This window comes from Podarcis liolepis (genome assembly GCF_965112155.1).
Source record: "Podarcis liolepis genome assembly, chromosome: 4".
Classification (NCBI taxonomy): domain Eukaryota; kingdom Metazoa; phylum Chordata; class Lepidosauria; order Squamata; family Lacertidae; genus Podarcis; species Podarcis liolepis.
Genome location: NC_139558.1, coordinates 55,169,691 through 55,194,033, shown reverse-complemented (window position 1 = coordinate 55,194,033; position 24,343 = coordinate 55,169,691). Strand labels below are relative to the sequence as shown.

General features: G+C 41.3%; 2 protein-coding genes across 5 annotated transcripts in view; one reads left to right on the top strand and one right to left on the bottom strand.

Annotated features, from left to right (window-relative positions):
• Nucleotides 1–17,234, bottom strand: part of URB1 (URB1 ribosome biogenesis homolog) — a 48,054-nt gene extending 30,820 nt beyond the window's left edge. The window contains exons 1-14 of the mRNA XM_083500278.1: nucleotides 17,011–17,234; nucleotides 15,599–15,738; nucleotides 14,792–14,943; nucleotides 12,869–13,001; nucleotides 11,498–11,594; nucleotides 10,818–10,903; nucleotides 9,981–10,106; nucleotides 9,134–9,264; nucleotides 7,653–7,848; nucleotides 5,622–5,759; nucleotides 4,020–4,193; nucleotides 2,739–2,883; nucleotides 1,834–1,956; nucleotides 1,406–1,518 (exon numbers count right to left, since the gene is read on the bottom strand). Of these exons, the coding sequence (XP_083356404.1) occupies nucleotides 1,406–1,518; nucleotides 1,834–1,956; nucleotides 2,739–2,883; nucleotides 4,020–4,193; nucleotides 5,622–5,759; nucleotides 7,653–7,848; nucleotides 9,134–9,264; nucleotides 9,981–10,106; nucleotides 10,818–10,903; nucleotides 11,498–11,594; nucleotides 12,869–13,001; nucleotides 14,792–14,943; nucleotides 15,599–15,738; nucleotides 17,011–17,161 (1,905 nt within the window). The 5' untranslated portion in view covers nucleotides 17,162–17,234. The remainder of the gene's footprint in view (nucleotides 1–1,405; nucleotides 1,519–1,833; nucleotides 1,957–2,738; nucleotides 2,884–4,019; nucleotides 4,194–5,621; nucleotides 5,760–7,652; nucleotides 7,849–9,133; nucleotides 9,265–9,980; nucleotides 10,107–10,817; nucleotides 10,904–11,497; nucleotides 11,595–12,868; nucleotides 13,002–14,791; nucleotides 14,944–15,598; nucleotides 15,739–17,010) is intronic.
• A 164-nt stretch (nucleotides 17,235–17,398) lies between these two features.
• EVA1C (eva-1 homolog C) overlaps nucleotides 17,399–24,343 on the top strand; it is a 49,082-nt gene continuing 42,137 nt past the window's right edge. Inside the window, exon 1 of one of the 4 annotated variants that reach the window (XM_083500366.1) lies at nucleotides 17,399–17,514. In XM_083500366.1, the coding sequence (XP_083356492.1) occupies nucleotides 17,445–17,514 (70 nt within the window). In that variant the 5' untranslated portion in view covers nucleotides 17,399–17,444. Of the gene's footprint in view, nucleotides 17,515–22,748; nucleotides 23,564–23,989; nucleotides 24,068–24,343 lie in introns of those variants that run through there. The other 3 variants (XM_083500367.1, XM_083500365.1, XM_083500368.1) reach the window with 3 other exon arrangements.

Genomic DNA, 24,343 nt, shown 5'->3' with positions numbered 1-24,343 from the left:
GGTACCACTGGGCTACAGGCCTTCCCCAAGCCAGCTTTCTCTTTTTTCTCCTCCACCCCTTTGTTCAACTCCAGCCTAATGAAGAATTCTGGGAAATCAAAAGCTCGCTTGCTTTCCTGTGACATACTGGTTGTCCTAATAAAGGTAACTGCCCAAACAGGACTTTTGTAATTTCACTTTGAATAGTCATTTGATCTGATGTCTCCCATCTTCATTCAGAATCTCACACAACTGAGAGAACAGTCCTCTTTGTGAAATTCTGAGCCTCCCAAACAAGCTGGTTTGGCATACCTGCTGAAGGGCAAAGCTTTATCAGTGTTTATCCCGTGCCCCAGACCCAATCCATTTATAGAAATGCCACTCCACATGTGTTACAAAAGAGATAAAATAACCACGCTCCTAGTTAAAATGCAAAGGACAGAAGTGGGCATAGATATGGGCACAGTCATTAGTAGCCTCTGCAAAGTCACTTCTTGTTCTAAATGTAAACCTTCAAAAGACTGTAGTTAAATCAGGGAGAGGCTTTCTCCTTTAGAAAACACCTGTATACAAAGTAAAATCATGCAAGTAGAGAAAATCCTATGTAAGCATTTTGCTTTAAGAGCCATGGACAGCTCGCAGCAATTCTTCCTCTTGAACTACAGTTTATTCTTACTAGAGGACCTAAAGTATGGATGGGGAATCTGTGGCCCTCCGGATGTCATTGGACTCAGTTGCTCTCCCAGAATTTGGAACTCCCTCCCTGAAGAAGCCAGATTGGCTCCCTCCTTCTGCCAGCAGGTGCAAACTTTCTTTTTCTAACAGGATTTGGGGACTCACTGCTTTTAACAAAAGGGCTGGTGCCTATATCTCTGGGCATAGGGCGGTATATAAATTCAATAAATAAAATAAAATCCTGTTTTAATTGTAATTATTTGTATGGTTTTTAATACATTAGATAGACAGATAGACAGATGATAGATAATGGTTTTAATTCTATCAATGTTTATTTTTCTAAAAAATGATTGATCCCCCCTATGTATCTAGCTGCTCTTATTCTTATCTGTAAGATGCCTTGAATTCCTGTCAGGAAAAAAGGCGGGGTATGAATATATATATTATAATAATAGTGATTCCTATCAGCCACCAGCGTGGCAAATGGCCAGGGATGTTGGGACTTGTAGTCCAGCAATATCTGGAAGGCCAAAGGTTCTCCATCCCTGCCCTACAGCATGCTCAAAGCTTTATTGCTACCTCTGAGAACATCATTTGCTACTTGTATAATGTGAATATAATTGCTCACAACATACCGGTCTCTTGACAAAATGGAATTTAGGACTGCCTTACAGACAAAACAGATTAGGAAACCAATGAGTAAGACAGCTGGTCTTAATATAGGAGACAAAAATAACCCTCATGTTCCGACCTGCATTTTGAACCAGGAAAACTTGTTTGCAGGCAATTCTAGAGCCACCTTGATAATGTGATATTGTAGAACAGGAGGGATCTCCTGCCGCAGTCCTTTTTCAGTAATAATGCCTGTGGTTGGAAAATAATAATATTTTATTCCACGCATTATATTTCCAGAGCTTACATGATTTCAATAAAAACATTAAATTACAGAGGAAAAAACTAACTAAAACAACAAAAAGGAACATAATAGATCAAGGAGTAGACAATGTTTAAGCACTGCAATACACAACAAATATTTAAAACCCTGGGAAAATAAAGAGGTCTAACAGCAAAATGTTATGTTAGGGCTATAGCTCAGTGGCAGAGCTTTGCATGCATACATATCATACAAATGATTTTCAATGTATGCCTTACTTCAAAATTTGAAGACACTTAAATTACCTTTTATTAATTTGCTAAAGTCAAAGTTGCTCTGTGCTACTAAATGGGGAACAGCTTGCTGATAAAGGCAGATCACGTGGAGTAAGACAGCTTTCAAAAGAGTGGTCTCTGCATCATCTGAGCCTAGAGTAGATATATTAACATATTTTAAAATAATATTATTATCAAAGACATAATACAATTCTGTGAAATAGCAGTCAGGACCAAGGGTAATTTAAGAAGAAACCAAGTTAAACCACAATCATGGAGTTAGGTTTATGCATTTAACAGACTAAGCCTGGCTCCCTTGTTTTGGTGCTTGGAACTGGCCCTGCCCCTTGCGCTTGTGCATCAACCACCACAAACACTGTTGCGCTAGTATTGGCTAGCAAAACCCTACATGGTTAAGTACTAATGGACTGAGGGTAGGGGTGGGTGGATATGGCAGTCACAGTCAGAGCTATGAAGAAATTATCATTCTCATCCCTTCTGTGATAGGAAAGAACTGCAGAATGGGGGGGGGGTGGCCATGGCGAAAAGGAAAATCCAGACAACTCCTCTCGCCCCCTTGCAAGCCTTTGTTTATGCAGCAAGAGCTTACGTTGTGCACAGGATAGGAGTGTAACTTAGCTCTGGAAACCATTTCGGCAGAAATGATAACACTGAATTTCGCATCCAATCTGACACTTGCGGAGTCTGCATAGGCTGCACTCTGACTACTCCAGGATAACTCAAAGACGTTTCTTGAAAACAGGAACTCAGATTCTTAGAATAATATTAGATGCATCTAAAAGCATCTCTCTTATAAGAGGTCGTTAACAGGGGTTGTCAAAGAACAGAACAGAGCCACTGTGACTCATCAGATATGAATCATTGTGCTCCACTGTTCACATGCACATTAGATAAGATGACTAAGGTTTTCCTACCATGCTCTCCATTTGTTTCTTTGCCTGCTGTTATTTCCTCCGAAACAGAAGCATCTTCACCACTCCCTTTCTGTCCATCTTGTCCCTTCTCTTGCTTTAGAAGCGACTGCCAGACTGCTACTATGGTAGTCATATCTGGCAAGAGCTAGATTTGTTAAAAAGAAGACCAACATTAGCCACTAAATATTGTTATACAATTGTCTTATCACTGCAACATGTCTATAGAGAATTATTTACAAAGCAGGAATGGAGGAGGAAAAGGGAAAAGAACACCCTATGCAAATTCATACAAAAATTTACCAGTCTTTGGTTTTTTAGAAAGTCTGAATTACAAGATGATAAGTATTTTAAAACTGAGAAATAGTTTTTGTTGTGCAACTGCTAATTAAGCCCACTGATGACTGTTCGCTTCAGTTGGTCAGAACTAGGCTTAAGTGCATTGGCCTACAGTTTTTAATACTAATTATCACACTAATTATATAGCAGGTCCAAATACATGCATATCACTATGGTCAGTGTAAACAAGCAAGACAGGGGTATAGGTTAACCACAGTTTATGGTTAGGGTGACATGCTGAACTGCACGTAATCTAAAAACTGAAGCAGAGGTTTCCAATATCCCCCTCCTGGCTACATTAGAGAAGGAAAGGGGAGCATACAAGCCCAAGAGGAGGATCAACTAGTTCTCAGTTTTGAATGACGTCCCAACATAGCCAATGAGATGCCTCAGTTGTGAGAAATGGAAAACTATTTCCTTAGCGCTATTTGTACAAATTGACTATCGGTCTATAACTGTTGCCCCTTATTTTCAATATCTGCTGAAATGATAGGGAGCTGATATTCCCCTAACCTGGCACCCTGATATGTGTTCTTCCCAGTCAGGTTTCCACATTCAGAATTCCAGAGTTATTGAAACTCTATTTCAGCATCTCTACTAACTGGTTGAACATATCTTGCTATTCTAAGCACCACGACTTAAAAATTGCAACTAGTACCTCGCACAGAAATTATTTCAATAAAAGCATATAAGAAGCTTAAAACATTAGTATCCCAGCATTCAGCAATTAAGCATTAATTAAGAAAGTCTTAAAGCATCAAGAAATAGCTAGCATATAAATTATAAGAGGGGGAAGATGTTAAGAATCCATTAGAAATATCTCTGGATATTTTTCACCTTAGCTGTCAGGATACAGAAAGTGGAGGAAGAAATCCTCCCTGAATGGACGTATTTTCTGCTGCACAAAACTGCAATTATGCACCACACAGTTTTATTAATTTTTACCTTGCCAAGCGCTTCTCTGTATTGCTGGACAAATTCTTGCATCATAGATGGTGTATAGATTTCAGACTTCTCCCATAACGTCTCATTTAGACAGTGCTCAATGTTTTTCAGTGCTCTTTTCAAAACAGTTGATATAAGCGAAAAGATTGTATGTTTTACTGTTTTATTGGCTATCTAAAAGAAAAGAGGAACAAACTGTTACTGTGATTCTGCTTCATCTTTCCAGGAACTGCTGGTGTGACCCACTGGTGGCATCACTTTCAGTTGCCAGGATGGGGCCAGGCAGAAGCAAGGTTCCATGTAAGAACTGAGGCAAATAGCAGTGACAAGAGCTCCCCCCACCCTTAGTGGAAACAAGACACATTTTTCTACCTTTGCCTTTAATCTGCACAGCTCCACAGAGCTTCTGCAGTGTCAGACTCACTACTTGGAAGGAAGTGAGGGAGAAAGGGCCAGACAGAGCACAAGTAAGTCCCACTGGATTCAATGAGACTCAGGTAGGTGTGAACAGAATGAAAGCCAACAGCAGCCCTGTAAAGTAAAGAGCAAACCAAGCAGCCGCTCTTGCCCCAAGGAAGCAGGCAGACTGGAAAGGGTCAAAGCATTATGTGGCCAGACAGAGTTTAAAACATTCTGGGTACTTTGGACTGGAAAGGTTCTCCCTGCAAGATCTTGTAGGCATTTACTGAAGAGGGGATGTAAGGAGAGATTGGGAGGGTAACAAAAGGTGAAATAGCTCAACTTGGTGCCCTCCAGGTGTTTCGGACTATAGTTCCCATTATCCCTGATCAATGGCCATGCTGGCTGGGGGTTGATGGGAACTGTAGTCAAAAACACCTGGAGGACCCCAGTCTGTTTTAAGCACTGGAGAACGATCAAAAAGCAGGCAAATAATATTGTAATGTGGGGTTGCCACACACTGCTACAAGACACTGAAAAATCATGATTTACTTCAATTATTTCACATATTTAGGCCACGGTATCAAATGAGCTATGCTACGTTTACTGGCCTTGTACCAAGAACTGTTTCCCTTTGATGGATTCCATGTTGCTACAGAAATTTCTGAGAGGTGGAATCTACTTGGGTTGCCAATGACGCTCCCATTTTTTACTATTTGTGCCAACATTTTTGCCATCCAGACAAGGTGGCGGCATCAGGACAGACCTTTGAGATGAAATAAGGCTCACGTGCTTCCCCTCCTCTTGTACAGCCATGAGGAGAAGAGGGTTGGAAGCTTCCACTTTAATTTTTCATTAACCACAATTTAGGGTTCAGTTGTAATACTAGAATTAACGGTCATAACGAGCCAGATTCATAAACCAGACTGAAATTGCCCTTGTTTTCTGGCTATGTTTACTAACATAGTCCGTCTGAATGCAGATGCAGTGCAAAGCTGTGGTTTGTCAAAATCAAAGCAAAATCTTCCTCACAAGCCCAAGGCTTGCACAGGCTCACTCCTAAAACATGAAAATTCAGCCACTAAGTTCTTGCAACTATTAGAATCTTCCATGGAAGATAAGCTTTAAAAAGTATAGTGCCAGCAAAATTGCTTCGTGGAACCAAAAACCTCCCCATTCGGGATTATAAAGAGAAGTTCTTACATTTAATCCTTGGGTAAACATGACTTTGTTGCAGACGGCTGGAATGGTTGTTACCATCACCATTGAAAGCAATCTTGGAAAAGGAACAAACTCTGTTGTTTTAAAAGCAGTAGAAATCTCTGGTTGAGCCTCATAGATCTGAAATTTTTACAGAAAATACATATTATTAAGACAGAGCTAATGAGGCCATGGCTCCTAAAGCCAATTCAACTGGACATGTACAAAGGTTATTATATTATAAAACAGTTTGAAATACCAAAGACTCATGAAGAGAAAGGTATTTGGGGATGAACCCAACTGGTGTCCATCGACTGTTTATTTGATAAAGCATAGATTTCCACCAGCAAAAGAGGGATTTGGGAGAACTTCAGACGTTTCCTGCTGTAGCCACCTCAAGACAAAAATTCGTGGAGGGTAAGGATATCAATAGCTACTAGTCACGATGGCTGTGCATCACCTTCAGTAACAGAGGCAGCAAGTCTCTGAGTATCAGTTGCTTATAATCCTAAATAGAGAGAGTGATATTGTGCACTCTCTCTCTCTCCCGGCAAGCATTTAGTTTCCATAGCTTATCTGTTGTTGTCGATATTAATTCCTCCTGTTTAAGACACTTTATCAGGATGTTGCTAAGTAACAGAAAAGCTATTCATAAGCCTTCTAATCAAATAAAAAATAAACTGCCATCTAATTTCTCCATCACTGATCTCATTTTCTTAGTTAATATATTCTATTACTTTCAAAAACATTTTTCCCATTCATGAAGGTGATATACCAAGAATAAAGGATGCGTATTTATCTCTCTCTAATGCATTTTAGTAAGAAGTTTTTAAAACCCCTCACCACATTTTCTATAAATAACTAGGAAGACCTAGGGCTAAGTCAACTCACACCAGCTAAATGATCTTTAGCTTGAAGGATGGCCAGTATCTTTTTGGCAACTTATAGCTCAGGGTCCCTGGTACAGAACTCAGTAAACACAGAGGAAGATAATAATATATTGGCTCCTATTTAATCACCCGTTTTGAGTTGATAATGTACTCTTTCTAAAAGACTTAGAGCAGATAACAGCAATTATGCCCAGAAAAAAGGTACGAGAACAAACTTAGCCCACATATTACCATCTTGCCTCCTGTTTATTGTCAGAGCTGTAAACATGCCATAAGTGTTGCAGAAGCATAGAATGTGGTACCAAGTCCAAAATTCAGTATCCTGGGAATCTAGGCTTATAACCACTCTGGCTTATAATTGTATTGAAGTTGTAAAGGCAATGCCTGGCAAAGTTCTAGATGTGAGTAGGTGTGAACTGGTATTCTCATTTCTATCCCAGGGGATAGAAATGGAGCTTCCTTATACCTTCTTTCATCTTCCACAACTGGCAGAACAAACACTTCAAAACCATTAGGAATTATATGCAGCAATGAACCCCAATATTAATTTGCGTATTTGAATCAAATATGATTTTGCATGATTGGTACAGATTCCAGTGCACAAAGTACCACTGAATGTTGATTCTGCACAGATGGCACAAAATGGCAGCCAGATACGATCAGATGTGGTTAATTCCTGTGCAAAAACATTTCCAAACTCAGGACTTGTTCATATGTTACAACAGCAAAATATCAACCTAGTAAAATGTTGGGCTTTCTGTATCATGCTCTTATTAAGTAATATCGTTTCTACTGTGTGACTACAATATGTCCCTAGCATTCTTTTCAAGGACAGATCTGGAGGGCAGATAATAGTCAGAGAGGTATCATGTTCAAATAAATATAATAAAGATAGACATTATTTACTCACATGGTGAGGTGTGGGAAAAGAGCAACCCAACCCAAAGGTCTAACTCTGTTGGGATTTCTCCACAGTAAGAAATGCATGAACAGGCCCTTAACCAAAATGAGTCTCTTTGCTACTCCCCCATCAAATATAACTAGAGGGAGGAAATAAAGATGTTTACTGTGATCCTAACACAGCAAAAAAGTTGGTAAATGTTATTTTCATGTACAAAGGGTATACTTTTCATAAAATTCTTACCTTCCTCAGCAATTTCATATTGTCTAGCCAAGCTGATTTTAGCCTGGGAACAAAAGAATACTGGGACTCCTTAAAGTATCTGTTCAGTAAATCTGGGCACACTTTGAATATGTTCACCGCAAGATCAGCAACCATCTCATCTTCTGCAGCAGTCTTTAGATTCACGAGAAAGCGCAGAAGAACCAAATTCCCTCCTCTAGTAAAGAAAGATTTTGAAAAACAATCACTATGGCAGCATATGCCACCATACAGTTGAAACCAATTCTAACAGTGGCCAGGATCCAAACAGCTGCTCTAGGCATGTGCAAGGGGGTCTTGAGCATGCCCAGTGGAATTTGACTCTCCCCTGCCCCCCACCTGAGTCACAAACTGCTCTTGTAACATTCCTCAGTTTTAAAAGGTGTGCCATGGAGAAGAAAAAACTGCTATTAGACATACAAAACAAAACAAAACAGCACCCCTACAAAGCTCCCTTGGGTGTATGGAATTAGTAAAGTGGCTCTTTGGGTGCAGGCAAGATGGTAAATAAGGCTCTAAATTCTGCTCAGTTTACTTTTGACAGAGAGAACCCAGAACAATTCTCTAAGCTACTGAAATCACAGAATTGTAATCTAATTTAGACACTTTAGATAGCACATAACTGGCACATTATTGTTTCAATTTCATTTGCAAGAAACAGTACCAGCTGAGAATTTGAGCAGGAGGTGGGATGGGAGGAATGACAGCCTAGGTACTGCAAAAACTAGCTAAGCCAAGTAAATCAGTCAAGAAATTCTTAGGTGGTTTTTATTTACCTTTTTACCTCACTAGCAGGGCTACATACTTTCTCTTCAACAAAAGAGGTCACAGGACTGTTCATAAAGTTAGAAGCTTATGACAGAGAGGCCCTCCTTCCAGGCAGCTACTGCCTGCACATGTGGGCCAATCTTTTCACAAGCAAAGGCCAATGCTTCACAGAACTTTCAGCTAAGCAGCCTATATCATATGATGGCAACAACTCCCCAGGGGAAACCATATTATATTTTTTAAAGCTCTGTTTAGGCTTCTCACTAAAAATACTTGAAGTATTTTGTTCAGCCTTGTCTTCTGGGAGCTGTGGAGTGTTGGGGCTCCACCCTGTGGCCTTCCTTTAAAAAGGAGATGAGATAACAATTGTCAATGTTTCTGCCTCATCCAGAATCACGGTTTGGGACCGGCTGTGGTCCTACACCCCAAGTCCACTTCCACCCCGATGCAATAGACTAGGAAACATTCTGGGGTTGGGGGTAGCTTCCTGGCTGCCCTTCCAATTCTATCTTTCTTCATTCCCTCAGGTTCCTGACAAGTCTCAGTTCCACAGTGGGGAATACCTGCAGTCCACATACACCACAAAGCAATTTTTGTACGTTTGGTTGGTCTTGTTGAAAATGAGAATCTTTGATTTAAACAGAGAATAGCTGACGGGACTATTTTCAACCACCGGAGTAACTGGGATACTTTACCTGCCAGATGTGCCAAGGCTTGGATCATAAAAGTTAATGCCATGTTTCAGAGAACAACAGAGATCCAGTAAAAAATTATGGACGAGTTTCCTCACTAGGATCTTTCCTGCCTCTTCAGGATCCTGAGTAGCCTGTGTAGAGCAGAAAGATCAATGTTTACTAGAATTTGTTTATTTGACCATAGCTCAGTGGCAGAGCACACGCTTTCCATGCTTCAGAAGGTCCCAAATGCAGTACCTGACATATCCAGGATCAGAGAGCAAGTGATAGGGAGGGCTCTGCCTGAGAAGCTGGACGGCTGCCATCAGTCAGAGGAGATGAGCAATGGGGAATCAGATCAATATTCCCTCTGGCTGGGAAGTCAAATTTGAGGGGCAGAATGGGGTGGCATTTATGAGTAGGACATGAAAAATGGAGTCCCAAGACCTAGCAGCAACCAGCAGATTCTCGGAGGAGAAAAAAGTGAATGGTGAGACACTGTAAAAAGCTGAAGACACTGTTAAATGTCCGTAAGCTGGTTTAGGAAGGATCAGAGAAGACTTTTCTTCTTCACTTCCTTTGCTTCTTTTCAGCTGTGCATACTAACCTTCCCCAACCTGGTGCCCTGCAAATGTTTTGAACTCCCAACTCCCATCCCATTTTGAATTTCTGCCAGGCACCCTCAGACCTGCAGGTGCAGGGTGGGTAATAACAACAACAACAATAATCCTTATCCTAGGCAAAATATTGTTTTACTATATGGGGCCAGATATAGCTTTCCTCTTTTTCTTGGGTTAGTATAAAGGCAAAACCCTTTCTGCTGAGGTTAAACAGTGAAATAGAAAAAGATGAGAAGAAACTGCTGTACCACGACATCTTCTGTGCTGACGTCAGTAATTCCATTCCAGCGGTAGAGTGAGGCAATGTGGTTCAATACTTCGACAGTAAAAAAACGCACTTTCTGGGTCTTGCTAATATTTTTATTGTGAACTACCTAGAAAAAAATACAATACATACACAAATTTCAACTACAAGGCTGAAAAAAATAATCTTTTATCTTGATAAATTTATAATTCCGCATTTTCAGGCTAGAGCCTACCTTTGAAATTCCTTTGTTCAAGAATGGTCAGGTTTAAGGTCATTAAGCAAGACTGAAATGTTCTTCCATGAATTTCTAAATATTGCCCTTTCTGATGTCAGATTGCGTACATTTGTTTTATTTTTAGAGTAACCTGTTTGTCCTAGGAAGAGTGCAGAGTGGCATTTCTGGTAGATGATTGCTTATACCACAGTGGAAGATGAAAAAGTGAATGAATCCTTGATTTTGTTAAGTCTTTAAGATGCCACAATACTGTTGTTTTTGCTTCAGCAAACTGCAACAGCTGCCCTTGCCCCCAGAAACTGAAGTTTCAAAAGGAAGCCAAAAGAATCTAGTTATTTTTACAGGATGTACAAAAGATTTAAAACTTCCTAACAGTTGCTTTGAAATACTATTTTCTTGTTTGTTTAAAAGCTCAGCAAATTACAGGCTCCAACTCTTAGGGAATATTTTATGATCAAACAAAAGCTCATAACAGAAACGCTGACAAGATCTAAACTGTAGCCAAACATTAAGGGATTGGTAATTGGAGAATCTTTGGAAAACCACAACAGAGTTATTTTCAGCAAATAAGATACAAAGAATAAAGTCACGTCAAGGTCATACCTTAGTTGCCAATGTGGAAAGTAGAAGGCTAACTGTAGAAATTCTATCTTCCTTCAAACCGGTTCGAAAAATCTCTGGGATGAAATCTACAAACCATTTAAAAATGTTAAAAACATAATTGGAAGATGGGAAGCGTTTTTAAAATGAAATCAGTTTTATCAAGTGTTGCTACTGGTGTTACCGAATGCTTTGGTCTACAAGGTGAACCAAAAGTGAATGGACTCAGAATAAACAATGAACTTGTACCATGGAAGAGGGTAGCTGAATTCTGAACTCTATAGCATCTACAGCCAACTACGGGGGAGCAGGGGAAATCTGGCCCTAACATTGTCCCCAATCCAAAGACTCAAGTTTCTCCAAACAGAGCTAAGAAACTGGCAAAGCACTTTTAACTTTCGTTTGCTCTCATTAAACTCAGCCACTTACTCAAAAACATGAGCAAAGGGTTCTTTAAATCTCCGTCTTCCTCTATTGATACTATGTGAAGAGCCCAGAGGTTATGTATCTTGGCAGCTAAATGCCTTGTGCAATACAACTCACAGGCGAATGAAAGTGAACTGTTCCTCCCTAAAGCTTGTATCCAATGAATTTAGGTACTCGTAACATCCAAACACGGACCTCTCACTTCACAAATAAGAGGGAGATATTAATGCCTTTAAGAAACAGTATTTTTAATATACCTTTTAACTCCAGAACGTGGACAAGGATTGTGTTGTCACCAGCAATTAAAAAAGAAACAGCATACTGGATATATGCCATACGAACATCAGGCTTGCCCTAAATAAATGTTAAGAGACATTCAGCCACTTATAAACCCAAATGCCAACTCACTACAACAGTTGTAATATGCAGGACTTAATACATATTTAAAAGAGTGATTGCAATTTTAAACAGTTCACAGTCTTTTAACTAGCAGAACCATTTCTATGTTTATCATATTTCATAAGGTGCACTCCATCAGAAACTTAGGCCCTCTTTACCAGTGTGGTGTCACTGCTTCCACAGCGGTTTGGAAAAGAGCCTAGATATGTATAACAACAACTGCTGTTGTGGTTTCCTCACATGTTTACATAAAACAAAAGCAGTCAAAATCCCAAGGGCCCAAGATTATTTATGCATTAAACACGGGAGGAAGATGAACAATGTGTTTTTATGTACCTGGAACAATGTAAGATTAACAGAAGAGGCGGTTCACCAGTCATATGAATGAATGAACCTTCCTATACAGTCGTACCTTGGAAGTCGAACAGAATCCGTTCCGGAAGTCTGTTCGACTTCCAAAGCATTCAACTTCCAAGGTGCAGCTTCCGATTGGCTGCAGGAGCATCCTGCAGCCAACTGGAAGCCGTGCCGGACTTTTGGCTTCTGAAAATCATTCGAAAACCAGAACAATCACTTCCGGTTTTTGATTGTTCGGGAGCCGAAGCGTTCCAAGTTTACAGGTGTTCAGCTTCCAAGGTTCCACTGTACATGGGAAGCTAACACATCTTCTTGATGTCCGTCTTTATCAGCAGCTTTCTGGAGCGGAATAACAGACAAACACTTCCATGCACACCTGCATTTTGCAGTAGCAAAATTCTAGGAGGACTGTACAATGTGCTTTTACTAAACTTTGGAAGGAATCCACAGCTTGAATCACACATTATGGTCTGTGTTTGTGTGCATATGAGCTTGCTTGCTGTGAAATTCTCACAGGATGACTTTGCTGCTTCTTTTTTATGCAAGAAGGCATTTGTGTAAGGGGGGGGGGGGAACAAAACATAGGTGCCATTTCATACAAAAGCTCCCCCCCCCACAGAAAAATGAGGTAGTAAAATCATGTATATACACATTTTTTAAAAAGCCTAAGTAAATCAAGAATCAAAATATGTTTCCCCTGTGGATCAGTGACAGTTGAAGCAATAAAACAATCCACATCAATGATGCTCTGTACATGATATAGAAAGAGACTTAGGTATCCCCACCCCCAATTCTAGCTTTACTTTTCACACCACAAAAAACAAATACGGTTAAGCCATCACTTACACTCACTGCATATTTCCTCCTCTTACCTTATAATCTCTCCTCTTCACTAAACTCGGAAGGAATTTATTATTGAAATCAAAGTGGCTGTAGACATCCCTTGCAGCATCTGGCCCCTGTGACACCATTGCAGATAGCAAGATGAGGCACTGGCGAGACAGTCTGTAACACAGGAGAAGGAACATTACATAGGCAAACCAGTCAATGGAAAATTAAGAACTGACACCTTTGAAATAAAAATAGGCAGGTTTGAATTATGTCAGCTAAGAAGAAAAAGAAGAGGAGGAGGAGTTTGGATTTGATATCCCGCTTTATCACTACCCGAAGGAGTCTCAAAGCGGCTAACATTCTCCTTTCCCTTCCTCCCCCACAACAAACATTCTGTGAGGTGAGTGAGCCTGAGAGACTTCAGAGAAGTGTGACTAGCCCAAGGTCACCCAGCAGCTGCATGTGGAGGAGCGGAGACACAAACCCGGTTCCCCAGATTACGAGTCTATCACTCTTAACCACTACACCACACTGCAGATACCTAGCACGTCACCACTAGACGGCAGATTTGTGGAGGGGAAAGAGGAATTCCCATTGTGGAAGCCAACATCCTTGTGGCAATGGGAAACTTTGCTGGATACAATGCTCTATATTTTTTGTTTCATCACTTTTAAGATGAATGACTGAAAATTATATAGGCCACTTCTTTATGAATAACTCTACCAGGCTAAACCCTGTTAAATTATGGTCCCAAGGCTGCCCTATCATTAGAAATGCTGAGGCACATCCCAGACTGAAGTGTTTGCCTGAAAACACTTACCAATAAGCATCTAACCCAATTTTCCTCCCCTTTTGTTTTTTGTTTGAAATTCATTGCTGTAGCTTTTCCTTTACTTTTCTGAAGTTTGTGACTGAAAACCATAAAACCTAAAAACTAGCAATTTTGGCTGAAGCAGTCCACCTCAGCAGAAGATTTGAGGAAAAAGATTTCAGTAACTAAAGTGTGCTAGTGTGGTTTTATAATAATAAAACATAATAATATAAATGTTGCACCATTTGAATTTTGTACCTCAGGAAACAAAAATGTCTTGGGCCATCCTTGCCTGGTCTTTCAGTATTTGTAACAGCTCGCTTATTAGAAATATGGTTCCAGATTCCTTGCCAAAGTGCAGGAGAGAATGTCAAGATATGGGAACATATCTCCATTTATGGTGGGAATATCCACAAGTTTAGCTGTTTTTGAGTACTGTGGTTTGTAAGAATGCACTCAATGTAAAAGGCAAAATAATGCCATCCCCACAATTAGCCCTCGTAAACCTCTTTACAGAGCAAGAATCTGTTCCATATAGCAGGGAACTGGTCACTTACTAGACTAACTATTGCAAGATTCTGGAGAGAGAATTCTGGTATACAAAAGTGTAGGATATTGCATTATTAGAAAAACTGACTCACAGAGTACATAAAAGCAGTAAGTTTATTTTAATTTGGTATTATTTTGTCACTTATGTTAATATCCATGAGTATGGCCAGGCCCTACCTACAGCTTTTAAACACATGCAGTTGATGTGAGTAACTGTTATTTTTATACTTTTCTTCCTGTTGATGAGTCTCTTTTTATAGTGGACCCCTGCACTCTGTAATGGATGCTGCACTTTATATTTTGAATTTTTAAAAAATGTGCCACCACATTTCTGTAATTATGCTTTGAATTTATGCTGGTGGAGTAGAAGTGTCAAATAAATAAATACTGTATATGAACATGGAAGCAAAAAGAAAGGAGAGGAAGGTCATGGCAAATTAAAGTATTCTCCTAAATCAAGTATAAAGAGTACTTTGTGTACCGTTCCAAGATCTGTTCTCAGGATTAAAGTGGCATGATCCTGATCAATGGAAATATTGTTTCATTCAGGTTTCATTCAGGTTTTAGACAGTTATATTTGTCCTTTGGTTTGCAATAAACTTACCTGTGACTCTCAGAATACAGAGCAGCATAGATTAATCTCATGTAGCTATTGATCAGCTTCTTTACTATGTTCATCCCTACCACACTGAAGTGGAACAAATCACTCGCTGTTCGCAGCAAAATGCTTTCTAGAGCTTGAAAGATGAACAGCATCTGCAACATTTAAATACTTTATTATGCTTTGTTTATTGGGGTGGGTGGGTAGGTGGGGAAAGCAGCAAATATTAGTAGAACAACTTGAGAAGTCATCATCCTAAATAAAGTATAACATCTAACAACAAAGGAAGCTTCTAAATGTAAAAATATAGCAAGTGCCTAGATCCACTGTTCCCTCCTATAATGGTAATCTCTAAATCAGAATACAAAAAAAAGAAAGCAAAGAAATATTGCAAATGAATTGTGGACCCTATCTTTGCTAAACAAGGTCTTCAAGGAAACAATTTCTGTAATAGTAAGTCAAAATTTCCAAGCCAACACTCCAGTCCTAGAGTGTTAACAAAATGCTTACAGCCAATGCACAATTTCAAAGGAAGGTGGAACAGTGCGCATCACAAACGTACAGGGCTACAAATCCTACAATATGAAAATATGAAGGAAATATGTCACAGACTTACTGTGAGGACAAATAAGATTATCATTTTAATTGTTTCAATGTGTGAAATACTTGACAAACAACAAACGTTAATTTAACTTTATGAAGGTTCCAGTGGAAAGTTTATTCCTTATTGCTTTATGTTACCAATCAGTACTTGTTCACTGTATACACAACTCATCATAGAATGCTAAATGCAACAAACGAAATACTGACCTCACTTTCAGGCCGCCTTTCGCCATCCAGAAGTTTTAAAATTTCTGCACACTCGACAGAAACTTTTATGTATCCCTCTACAACATCATACTGTTCTGCTGATGGTAATGATTTCGCTCTCGATATGAATGTTTCCAAACCTGGAACAAATCAAGGACTTATTCAACACTAGCCCGAAATCCTTGAGAGATGCTGCCATTCAGTATAGCCAATACTGAGTTAGATCAACCAGCTAAAGAAGGCAGCTTCCTATGTACCTAGAAACCACCACCAACAAACTGCTGGCATTAATACCTTGCCAATGCAAACTCTGGGAACAGAATACAGGTGCAGACGGACAAACAAATGGTGCAACAGTAACTAAGTGGAAAATAAATTTGTAATATTGCAACGTAATGAAGTTGGAGCAGTGAGCTAGGGGTCTATTACTTGGGTAAATTACATTGCCATTTAACTCAAACGTTTACATTTACCATTTTAGACCCTACTATATATACATACTAACAGAGGATTACATTTCATGCATGTGATGAAGCAGGCACTACTAGATCATCCCATAATAAATGTGCTGAGTCTTTAAGGTAAAAGGTAAAGGTAAAGGGACCCCTGACCATTAGGTCCAGTCGTGACTGACTCTGGGGTTGCGGTGCTCATCTTGCTTTAGCCCGTACAGCTTCCAGGTCATGTGGCCAGCATGACTAAGCCACTTCTGGCGAACCAAAGCAGCACACAGAAACGCTGTTTACCTTCCCGCTGGAGGTAAACCTATTTATCTACTTGCACTTTGACGTGCTTTCGAACTGCTAGGTTGGCAGGAGCTGGGACCGAGCAACGGGTGAGCGTCACAGGGATTCAAACCGCCGACCAGCTGATCGGCAAGTCCTAGGCTCTGTTGCCTTTAATGAATCCGCAATCCCTTGTGCAATAAGAACTTGCAACAAGGGAAGCACTTGAACTAACTGCGTAAATGGAGAAAAAACTGTGTTTGAAATAACTAATCCCCTACAACTATGCAGATTGCTGCTCTTTTCTTTCAAAAAGGGCTATTCTGATGGACAAGCGTTGCGCGGGGGGGGGGGGAATCTCTGCGACCTGCATCTTCCTCGACGGAGCGGTTAAAGTTAATTAGCGAGCATCCAATTTTGGTGGAAAACTGAGCAATGCAACTCACTGGGGTGGCGAAGCAGTACTCGGCTATATAAATCAGCAGCAAGGGGGGGGGGGAATCCGGGGGGCGGTGGTGGTGGAGGAAGGGTAGGCTACGCTATTGCCCAAGGATAGCTGCTTGGCCATTGCCCAGAGACGAATTCGCAGTGCTTTGGCCCCCAGGGGTCGGGGAGAAGCGTTTGGGAAAAGGAGTGGCGGAGGACAAGCAACCGATGTGGCGAACACGTGGGGAAAGCAGCCCTCACCCTTCATGGCGGCGCTGGGGTCGCGCAACGTGGACTTGAACTGGGTCCCGGTGAGCTCCGCTGCCTCGTTACCGCGCGCCCGCTTGGGCGGCGGCGGCTTCTCCTTCTCCTGCCGCTTGGCCGAAGCCGGGCTTTTGCGCTTGGCGCCCATGACCAGGAGCAACCGCGACCAGGGATGGAAGCCCGGCTTTCCCTCGCTGCTCTCCGCGGCAGCCGGAAGCGGTCCGGCCGCTGTTCTTCCCCCGGGAAACGGGCAAACGAGATGAAGGTTCCGCTTTAGGCTGCTTAGGGAACTTCAGAGGAAGCCGCTGAAAGGAGTCCTTCGCAGTCCAGGGACAAAGAGACCGAAACCGACAGCGGCCCCTTCTGCTTCTTCAGATGCAGCCGCCATCCCAGCTCCCTCTTTGTCCTTCTCCTTGTGTCGTCCCCGCCCGATGTCTTCGGACTCCAGCGGCTGCCAGGGGTGGCGGGTGCAAGAGATTTGCCTCGGGAGAAGCGCAACAGGTTCCCCTGTCCTGCCATAGAGGCTTTTTCGCTGGTTGCTGCCATATGAAGTGAGCGGTGCACGAGGGCGCGCACGCTCTAGGGGGCCCACCGAACCTAGAAATCTTAAATTAGAATGCCAAAAAAAAAAATCCATTCTGCACACTAAGTTAGAATAGCATTAGTTTGTTTTTGTTTTTTCTCTGACAAGTGTTTCTACTTCCGAAGCTTATCCGCTGTTACGATCGAAAGAGATTCATAGCGGGGATTTCTTGGAGTCTAGTGGTGTCCGCGTGAATGGCTTATGCCATCTGACTTTCTGCTACTTTTGAAGAATTTTTTTGCTACTTTTGTCAACTCTGGTCTTCAGTGATACGCTTTCCTGCACCAGTGCCTGTTTTTTCTCTGTCCGGCAACCGTAGTTGTTTATATTTTAAGAACACAGTGGTAACTTAGAGGCTCACCTAGTGCTGCTGTGTGCTTTTCGTTTATCATGGTTTCTCAAATGTTTGCCTAAACTCTCCAAAGTGGAGCTCTATATGTTTCTAGAAGCATTAGATTGCCACATATAAATGCTGCTGTTAGCGGAGTGAGGTGGCTCACATTTGTTTTCCTTGTTGTCTGGGCACATGGTTTTGCATTTTGTATTACATCGCTAGTAGTATTTTGTAATTTTTATCTTGCTGCATTATGTCTGATTAAGTAAAAAACTTCCATGCTAGCAGAAATGTAAAAAAGAAAGTGGCAATTGAGAACCCATGCTCCTCCAGATGTTGCTAAACTACAACTCACATCATCCCTGGCTAAGCTTACTGGGGCTGATGGGAGTTGAAGTTCACCATCATCTGGACAGCCAAAGGCTCCCCAACCCTGGCATAGTGAAATGAATTTGCTAGTAGAAGATGTGATGGCCACCACTTAGGACATCTTTAAAAGAAGGCTGACAGATTTGTGGAAGATAAGGCTATCAATGACTGCTAGGCATGAAGGTTATATACTTCTTTCAGAATCGGAGGCAGTATGCTGAGAAATAGCAGCAGGAGAGTGCTATTGCCCTTATACCCTGGTTGTGGACTTCTTATAAGCATCTGGTTGGCTGCTGTGAGGAACAAGATGCTGGCTAGATAGGTCTTTGTTTTGATCCAGCTGAGCTCTTATGTTTGGCCCCTTCCAGCCCCGCTATTCTCCAGGAGTATACATAGTCAAAAGTGTTTTTCCCCCACCATTTACACAAAAACATACCCTTATATTCCATGTTAATTGTTTCAGAATAACTAAGGTTGCAGTCATAAACACAGCTGCCATGGAGTAAGTCCCATTGAACTCAGATAATGTGTTTCTGTTTAGACATGCTTAGGATTGCACTGCAGAGCCCTAAGCAGCACTCTTCCACTTCGGCACAAATTCTAAACTGTTTATTGGCTTAAAGTGTTCCCTTGAGATTTATTACAGTTGAAAAGGTTAAATTGTCATGCAAGCATGATACTCAAAACACCTTTTGAACTTTTTACTGCTAAGAGAGCAGAATGTAAAATTAATCCTTGTAAATGAGAGTCACATATTTCAAGTTTCTCCCCTTTTTCATCCATTGTTGGTTATAGTTACTTACTCATATTTACTTCCTTGTGAAACATGTCTATGAACCTAGCAGTGTTTATATTTTCCCAAGTAGTATTTAAGAGGTGTGGTCTGCTAGTCTGTTTTTTGTATCCAGGGTCTAGGAGATTAGTGTATTAAATTTGATTCTGAATCAAGTCGATATACAATGTAAATCTTACTCCAGCTAGAATGTATATTCAGTTGTAGTATCATTTACAATGCAGTGGGCATACACTTTACATGTTATTAAAACTAATCAATTCCTCACCCCATTGTTAGTTATGAGGGACTTCTTCATAAGCAATGCCATCTTGTAAACTTTTTTATTTTGTATTTTTGTTTACTAATATTGGAGCTAGGTTTATTTCCTTGCTGATTGTGCATTCCTATGCTATATGAATCCAGCATGCCTATCCCACACCACTACCACAACAGCAAGGCAATCCTGCATAAAGTCTACTTATAGGAGAGCAATAGATTGTGTTACTGGTCTTGGATAAAAATTACACAAGCATCATGCTAAGGATAATGTGCACACAAATGTTACACACACACGTTCTAATAGTGTTTTATTAATGTGTTTTAAAAGTGAGAGAGAAAATATTTGACACTGCTTTCCCAAAACATCACTGTATGTTAACACAGTACAATCCAGTTAACAATAAGCACTTTTATTTCTATTGATTTTTGCTTACAGGTCTGCCATTGAATTCAGTAGGACTTAAAACCTTGGTTGGATCATATTCATATAATGCAGCAAAAAAGTGAATAAAATAATAACCTTCAGGAGAAATAGTGAAAATCTTTCATCAACATAGTCTTCATAAAATAAATGAGGATTATTTGTACAGCAGAGAATACAATTAAAATGTTGTAGGAAGCTACATCAGACATAAAATAAAACCTGCCAGCAGGCTAATGTATATCATATTGCTACTTCAATAAAATGAAGAAAGCATCTGGAAACCATAGGGGAAATGTTAGGCTCTAGTAACAGCAGTTGCAAACAGTTAATTTAGGACCCTGAATTATACTGAGTTAAATAAAACCATCCTAGAGTTGAGCCAGGCCGCAGTCCTTTACAGTAGACATGCCTAGGATTGTGCTATTAATTAACTTTTAGAACTAGAATGAACAATCCCCTATCCCTCATTATTAATTCAAAACTTTAACTAAAGGGAAATCTGTTTTTCTTCATTGAAAGATGCAAGGGCACGAAGAACAGAATCACTGCAATTTTTGAAATTTTAATTTTATACAGTAATGTATATGAAAAATAGAATTTGTGGGACTTTTGTTAATAGTTCTGATATATATATATATATATATATATATATATATATATATATATGAGAGAAATGTTGTCTTGGAATGCTTTGTTTATTCCCATTTCCATAGAAACGGAGACTGAGTCTGCAAACATGGGGTGCCTTGCTTTAAATAATGACCATATAGTGATTATTTTAAACTACTTGCTTTGTTTCAACTAGCCATGACATTCATTTCCATAGAAACAGAGCCAGAAATGGCAGCTGAGTCGTTAAAACTTTTTTGGGGGAAGATTTACTTGGTGTCAAAGTGCAGGGAATGAAGCACTTTAAAATGGTCTCACTGGTGAGAAACTTCTGTAATTGGATTCAGACAAACAGAAATTTATCAGGCAAAGGAAGAGACTGAGATGTTTAAGAGAGTTGAAGGCATATCAGCAATCTTAAAAAAGTAGCGATAGACCTCCATAACTTAAAGTGCTATTACAGTCATCGTGAGCCTGGCTGTAAATTTATCAATAATCTACTATAATCTACATTCTCAGGTTCCTCTTGTTTTTCTGACTGTTGTCTTAGAAAGAAAAAACCAGACAGTATCAATTTCATTTCTGTTAATATTGAGCAAGCAAAGGTTGGGCCATGAGTTTTAAGTTGACACTTAAACGTGACATGAGTTGGAAGAGAGAAAGGGATTGAGAAAGAGCCAGTGTAGTATAGAAGGTAGACTAGAAGCTGGGAGACCCAGGTTCGAATCTCTACCTAGACCTCACTACTTCACTTAGTAATTGTCTCTAAGCGTACCTCACAGGGTTGTTGTGAGGATAAAATGGGAAGTATTGTGTACACCACCTTGACCTCCTTGATGAAAGGTGGAATATAAATGCAATAAAGAATAAAACATAGATATATCGGTAATATGAAACTGCTATTCTGATTATTTTTTTATTAACATTTATAGACTGCCCTAAGAGTTCTTGGTAGCAAAGAGGCCTATGTGTGTAGCCTTTCTGGTGTAGATGTTCATACTCAATGCATGGACATCAGAGGTTGCTCTTGACATCTGTCTGTCTCAGGAGACAATGGAGGCGTGTGCTTTGGGGGTGAAGTCAAATCTTTGGGGAGTTACAGCACCAGTTGTGGGAGAGACGTGAAGGGACTAAAGTAAAAATATACACTGGTACCATTATAAATACACACCAACTATTACAAAATAAAATCCACAAAGCATTTAGAGGCTATATTGAGGTGCTGAAGAATTGCAGAAGACTATACTACTTGTCCAATACTAACTGCAACTATTAAGAAGAGGAGGAGGAGGAGTTTGGATTTGATATCCCACTTTATCACTACCCTAAGGAGTCTCAAAGCAGCTAACATTCTCCTCTCCCTTCCTGCCCCCAACAAACACTCTGTGAGGTGAGTGGGGCTGAGAGACTTCAGAGAAGTGTGACTAGCCCAAGGTCACCCAGCAGCTGCATGTGGAGGAGCGGGGAAGTGAACCCAGTTCTCCAGATTACGAGACTACCACTCTTAACCACTACACCACACTGGCTCCACACTGAATAGTTGTGCAAACTTACAGTACTTTATTAAATGTTGGTAAACTGTGCAAATGTATCTTTAGCATCACTTGCATCAGCAGTCTCCAACGTCATCACGGCCGTTGCCACTGGTGCAGGATCATTACATGTTACAATCTACACACCTGAAGTGTGTTAATTCTTACACAGAAATGTTTTCATGATAGGAATTTAAATTTAATTTCAAAGCCGGGAGTAAAGGGTTTTGTTTTTTTCTTGAGCATAAATTATGGTTTGTGCTTGTATGTATCCTGGGGAAATGCAGGTACATCTTGCTTCACACAGTATGGTTTTTTCCCCCTCTACAGTCTTCATCACCCTATTGGAAAAACTCTACACCAATTGCGAAGCGTTGTGCCAAGGTATTTATTTCACCATGAGTAACAAAGCAGCACCATGTTCTGAGAGTGTACATTGATACTAGGAGGCAAAATAATACGACGTGACTCTCCTGTGCTTTCTATCCAGCATTTGCAATGCAATTTATACATAACATGCTTAGAAGTTTAATGGGAAAAGGACTGCAGCCCTAGTTCCATTTTCGCCTGCTTGCTGGTGCACAATGCAATCCTATACATGTCTGCTCAGAAACAAGCCTCAGTGAGTTCCAAGTGGAGTTACGCCCAGCCCTTCCTAGGAAGGCCCTTCATAAACAAATCCGTCAAGGTAACCTACTTGAGCTATCCAGGCTGATAAAGATAAACCAGTTAAGAACAAAATAATAAGTATGATAACATTCACACGTGCGTACCAAAACCACAGCCTCCCCAGACGTTCGACGCAGAAGGCTGTCTGAAAGTTACCAGATCCTGGTCCTCGCTTTCAAAGCAGCAGCAGCCGTCCTCAGAATGGCTGTGGCGTTTTCCTTTTATTTATTCGCTGCTGTGCTAAGTGCCTTCCGTGCTAATCTTGCAAACTTTGGGGGAAAGGGGAAGTTGAGGGGCGGGAATGGTAAAGCCGTGAGAGAGAGAGAGAGAGAGAGAGAGAGAGAGAGAGAGCAGACAGGAATGAGGCTGAGAGGGAGCAGGTGATGTATACTAATCGGGACGAAGGCTGGGAGGTGCTGCGTGGTCGGCACCCAGCGACTGGCTGGCTGGCTGGCGTTGGCTTTTCGACGCCAGTGCCAGCGGCGGCTCTTCCCTTTCGCTGCCACCCCTGCGCTCTCTCTCTCGCTCTCTCTCTCTCTCTCACACACACACACACTCAGCGCCTCACACGCACTTCACTTTTCCAGCCGGGGGCCAGTCAGTGCTCGCTGAGAGGGACTTCCTCTCCAGGGAAAGAAGCTGCGCGGGGACTTTTTCCCTTTCCCTGTCAGGAGCCTTGCCCTTTCCTTCGCTCGCTGAGGCAGCGGCGGCGTCCCCATTCCCAGGAAGGACAGGGACGCACACTCTTTCTTTCTTTCTCTCTGTCTGTCTCTCTTTCTCGGCTGGGGGCCGGAGCCGTCATGTGACCGGCTTGGGCTGCAGGGACCCCCCGCCTCCCTCCGCGCCATGAGTGAACTGGAGGCTGCTGGGCAGCATCCAAGCCGGCGCCAGGTAGAGCTCAGGCTGCCGCTCAGCCTCCTCTCCTGCCTGCTCCTGGTCTGGACCAAAGAGATCGCGGCGCTGGCGGACTTCTCAGGTAAGGGCAGCAACCTCTGCGCCGGGTGGGCGACTAGCCAGCCCCATCTCAGCAGCATCGCCAGGCAGGGCGGCCAGCGGGCAGGTGGGCGCGGGCAGCACCAGGGAGGGGCGCCTCCCTTTGAAACGGGCTGGATGGTTCAACAGCTGGCATATAGGCACCCTGTAGGGACGGTGGTTTTCCTTTATCTTCACCTAAGGCAGGAAATTCAACAGGTACCTGATTCCTCCTGCACAGAATTCTGTACAAAACTTTGCTCCGTAGTTCAGCTACTTAAAGCTCTATTGGGGGGGAAGGGAAGATAATTTCTAATACAAAAGTATTTATATATTTTGCTTAATGCTTAAACCCATGCTCAGCTTATTTAGTTTTTTGCAATCTGATTCAGGAAGGAGAGAGAGAAGGGTTTTTGCCAGGTGAACACAAAACATTTCCAAGAAAAACCAACTTCATTAGAGATCTTGAACTGATAATGCTTTTGAAGTCCATTCCCAAAGCTGCCAGGTGCTGTACATTAGCTAGGGTTGCTATACTCATTACTTGGAGAATCCAATGTCTCTTACCATAGGCAAAGTAATGTTCTGCCCACCATTTAATCCCCACAACCAACACCTATGGAACTGGAAGTGTAGGTGGATTCCCATTGAACCTGAACCAAGATCCATTTCATTTTTTAAAAGGGAGTACTGAATGTGCTTCATTGGTAGACTGCATGCTGTGAATGAAGATGAACTCTCTGGAATGCTTAGCTGCTGTGGTATAGAAAACCCCCATATTGCT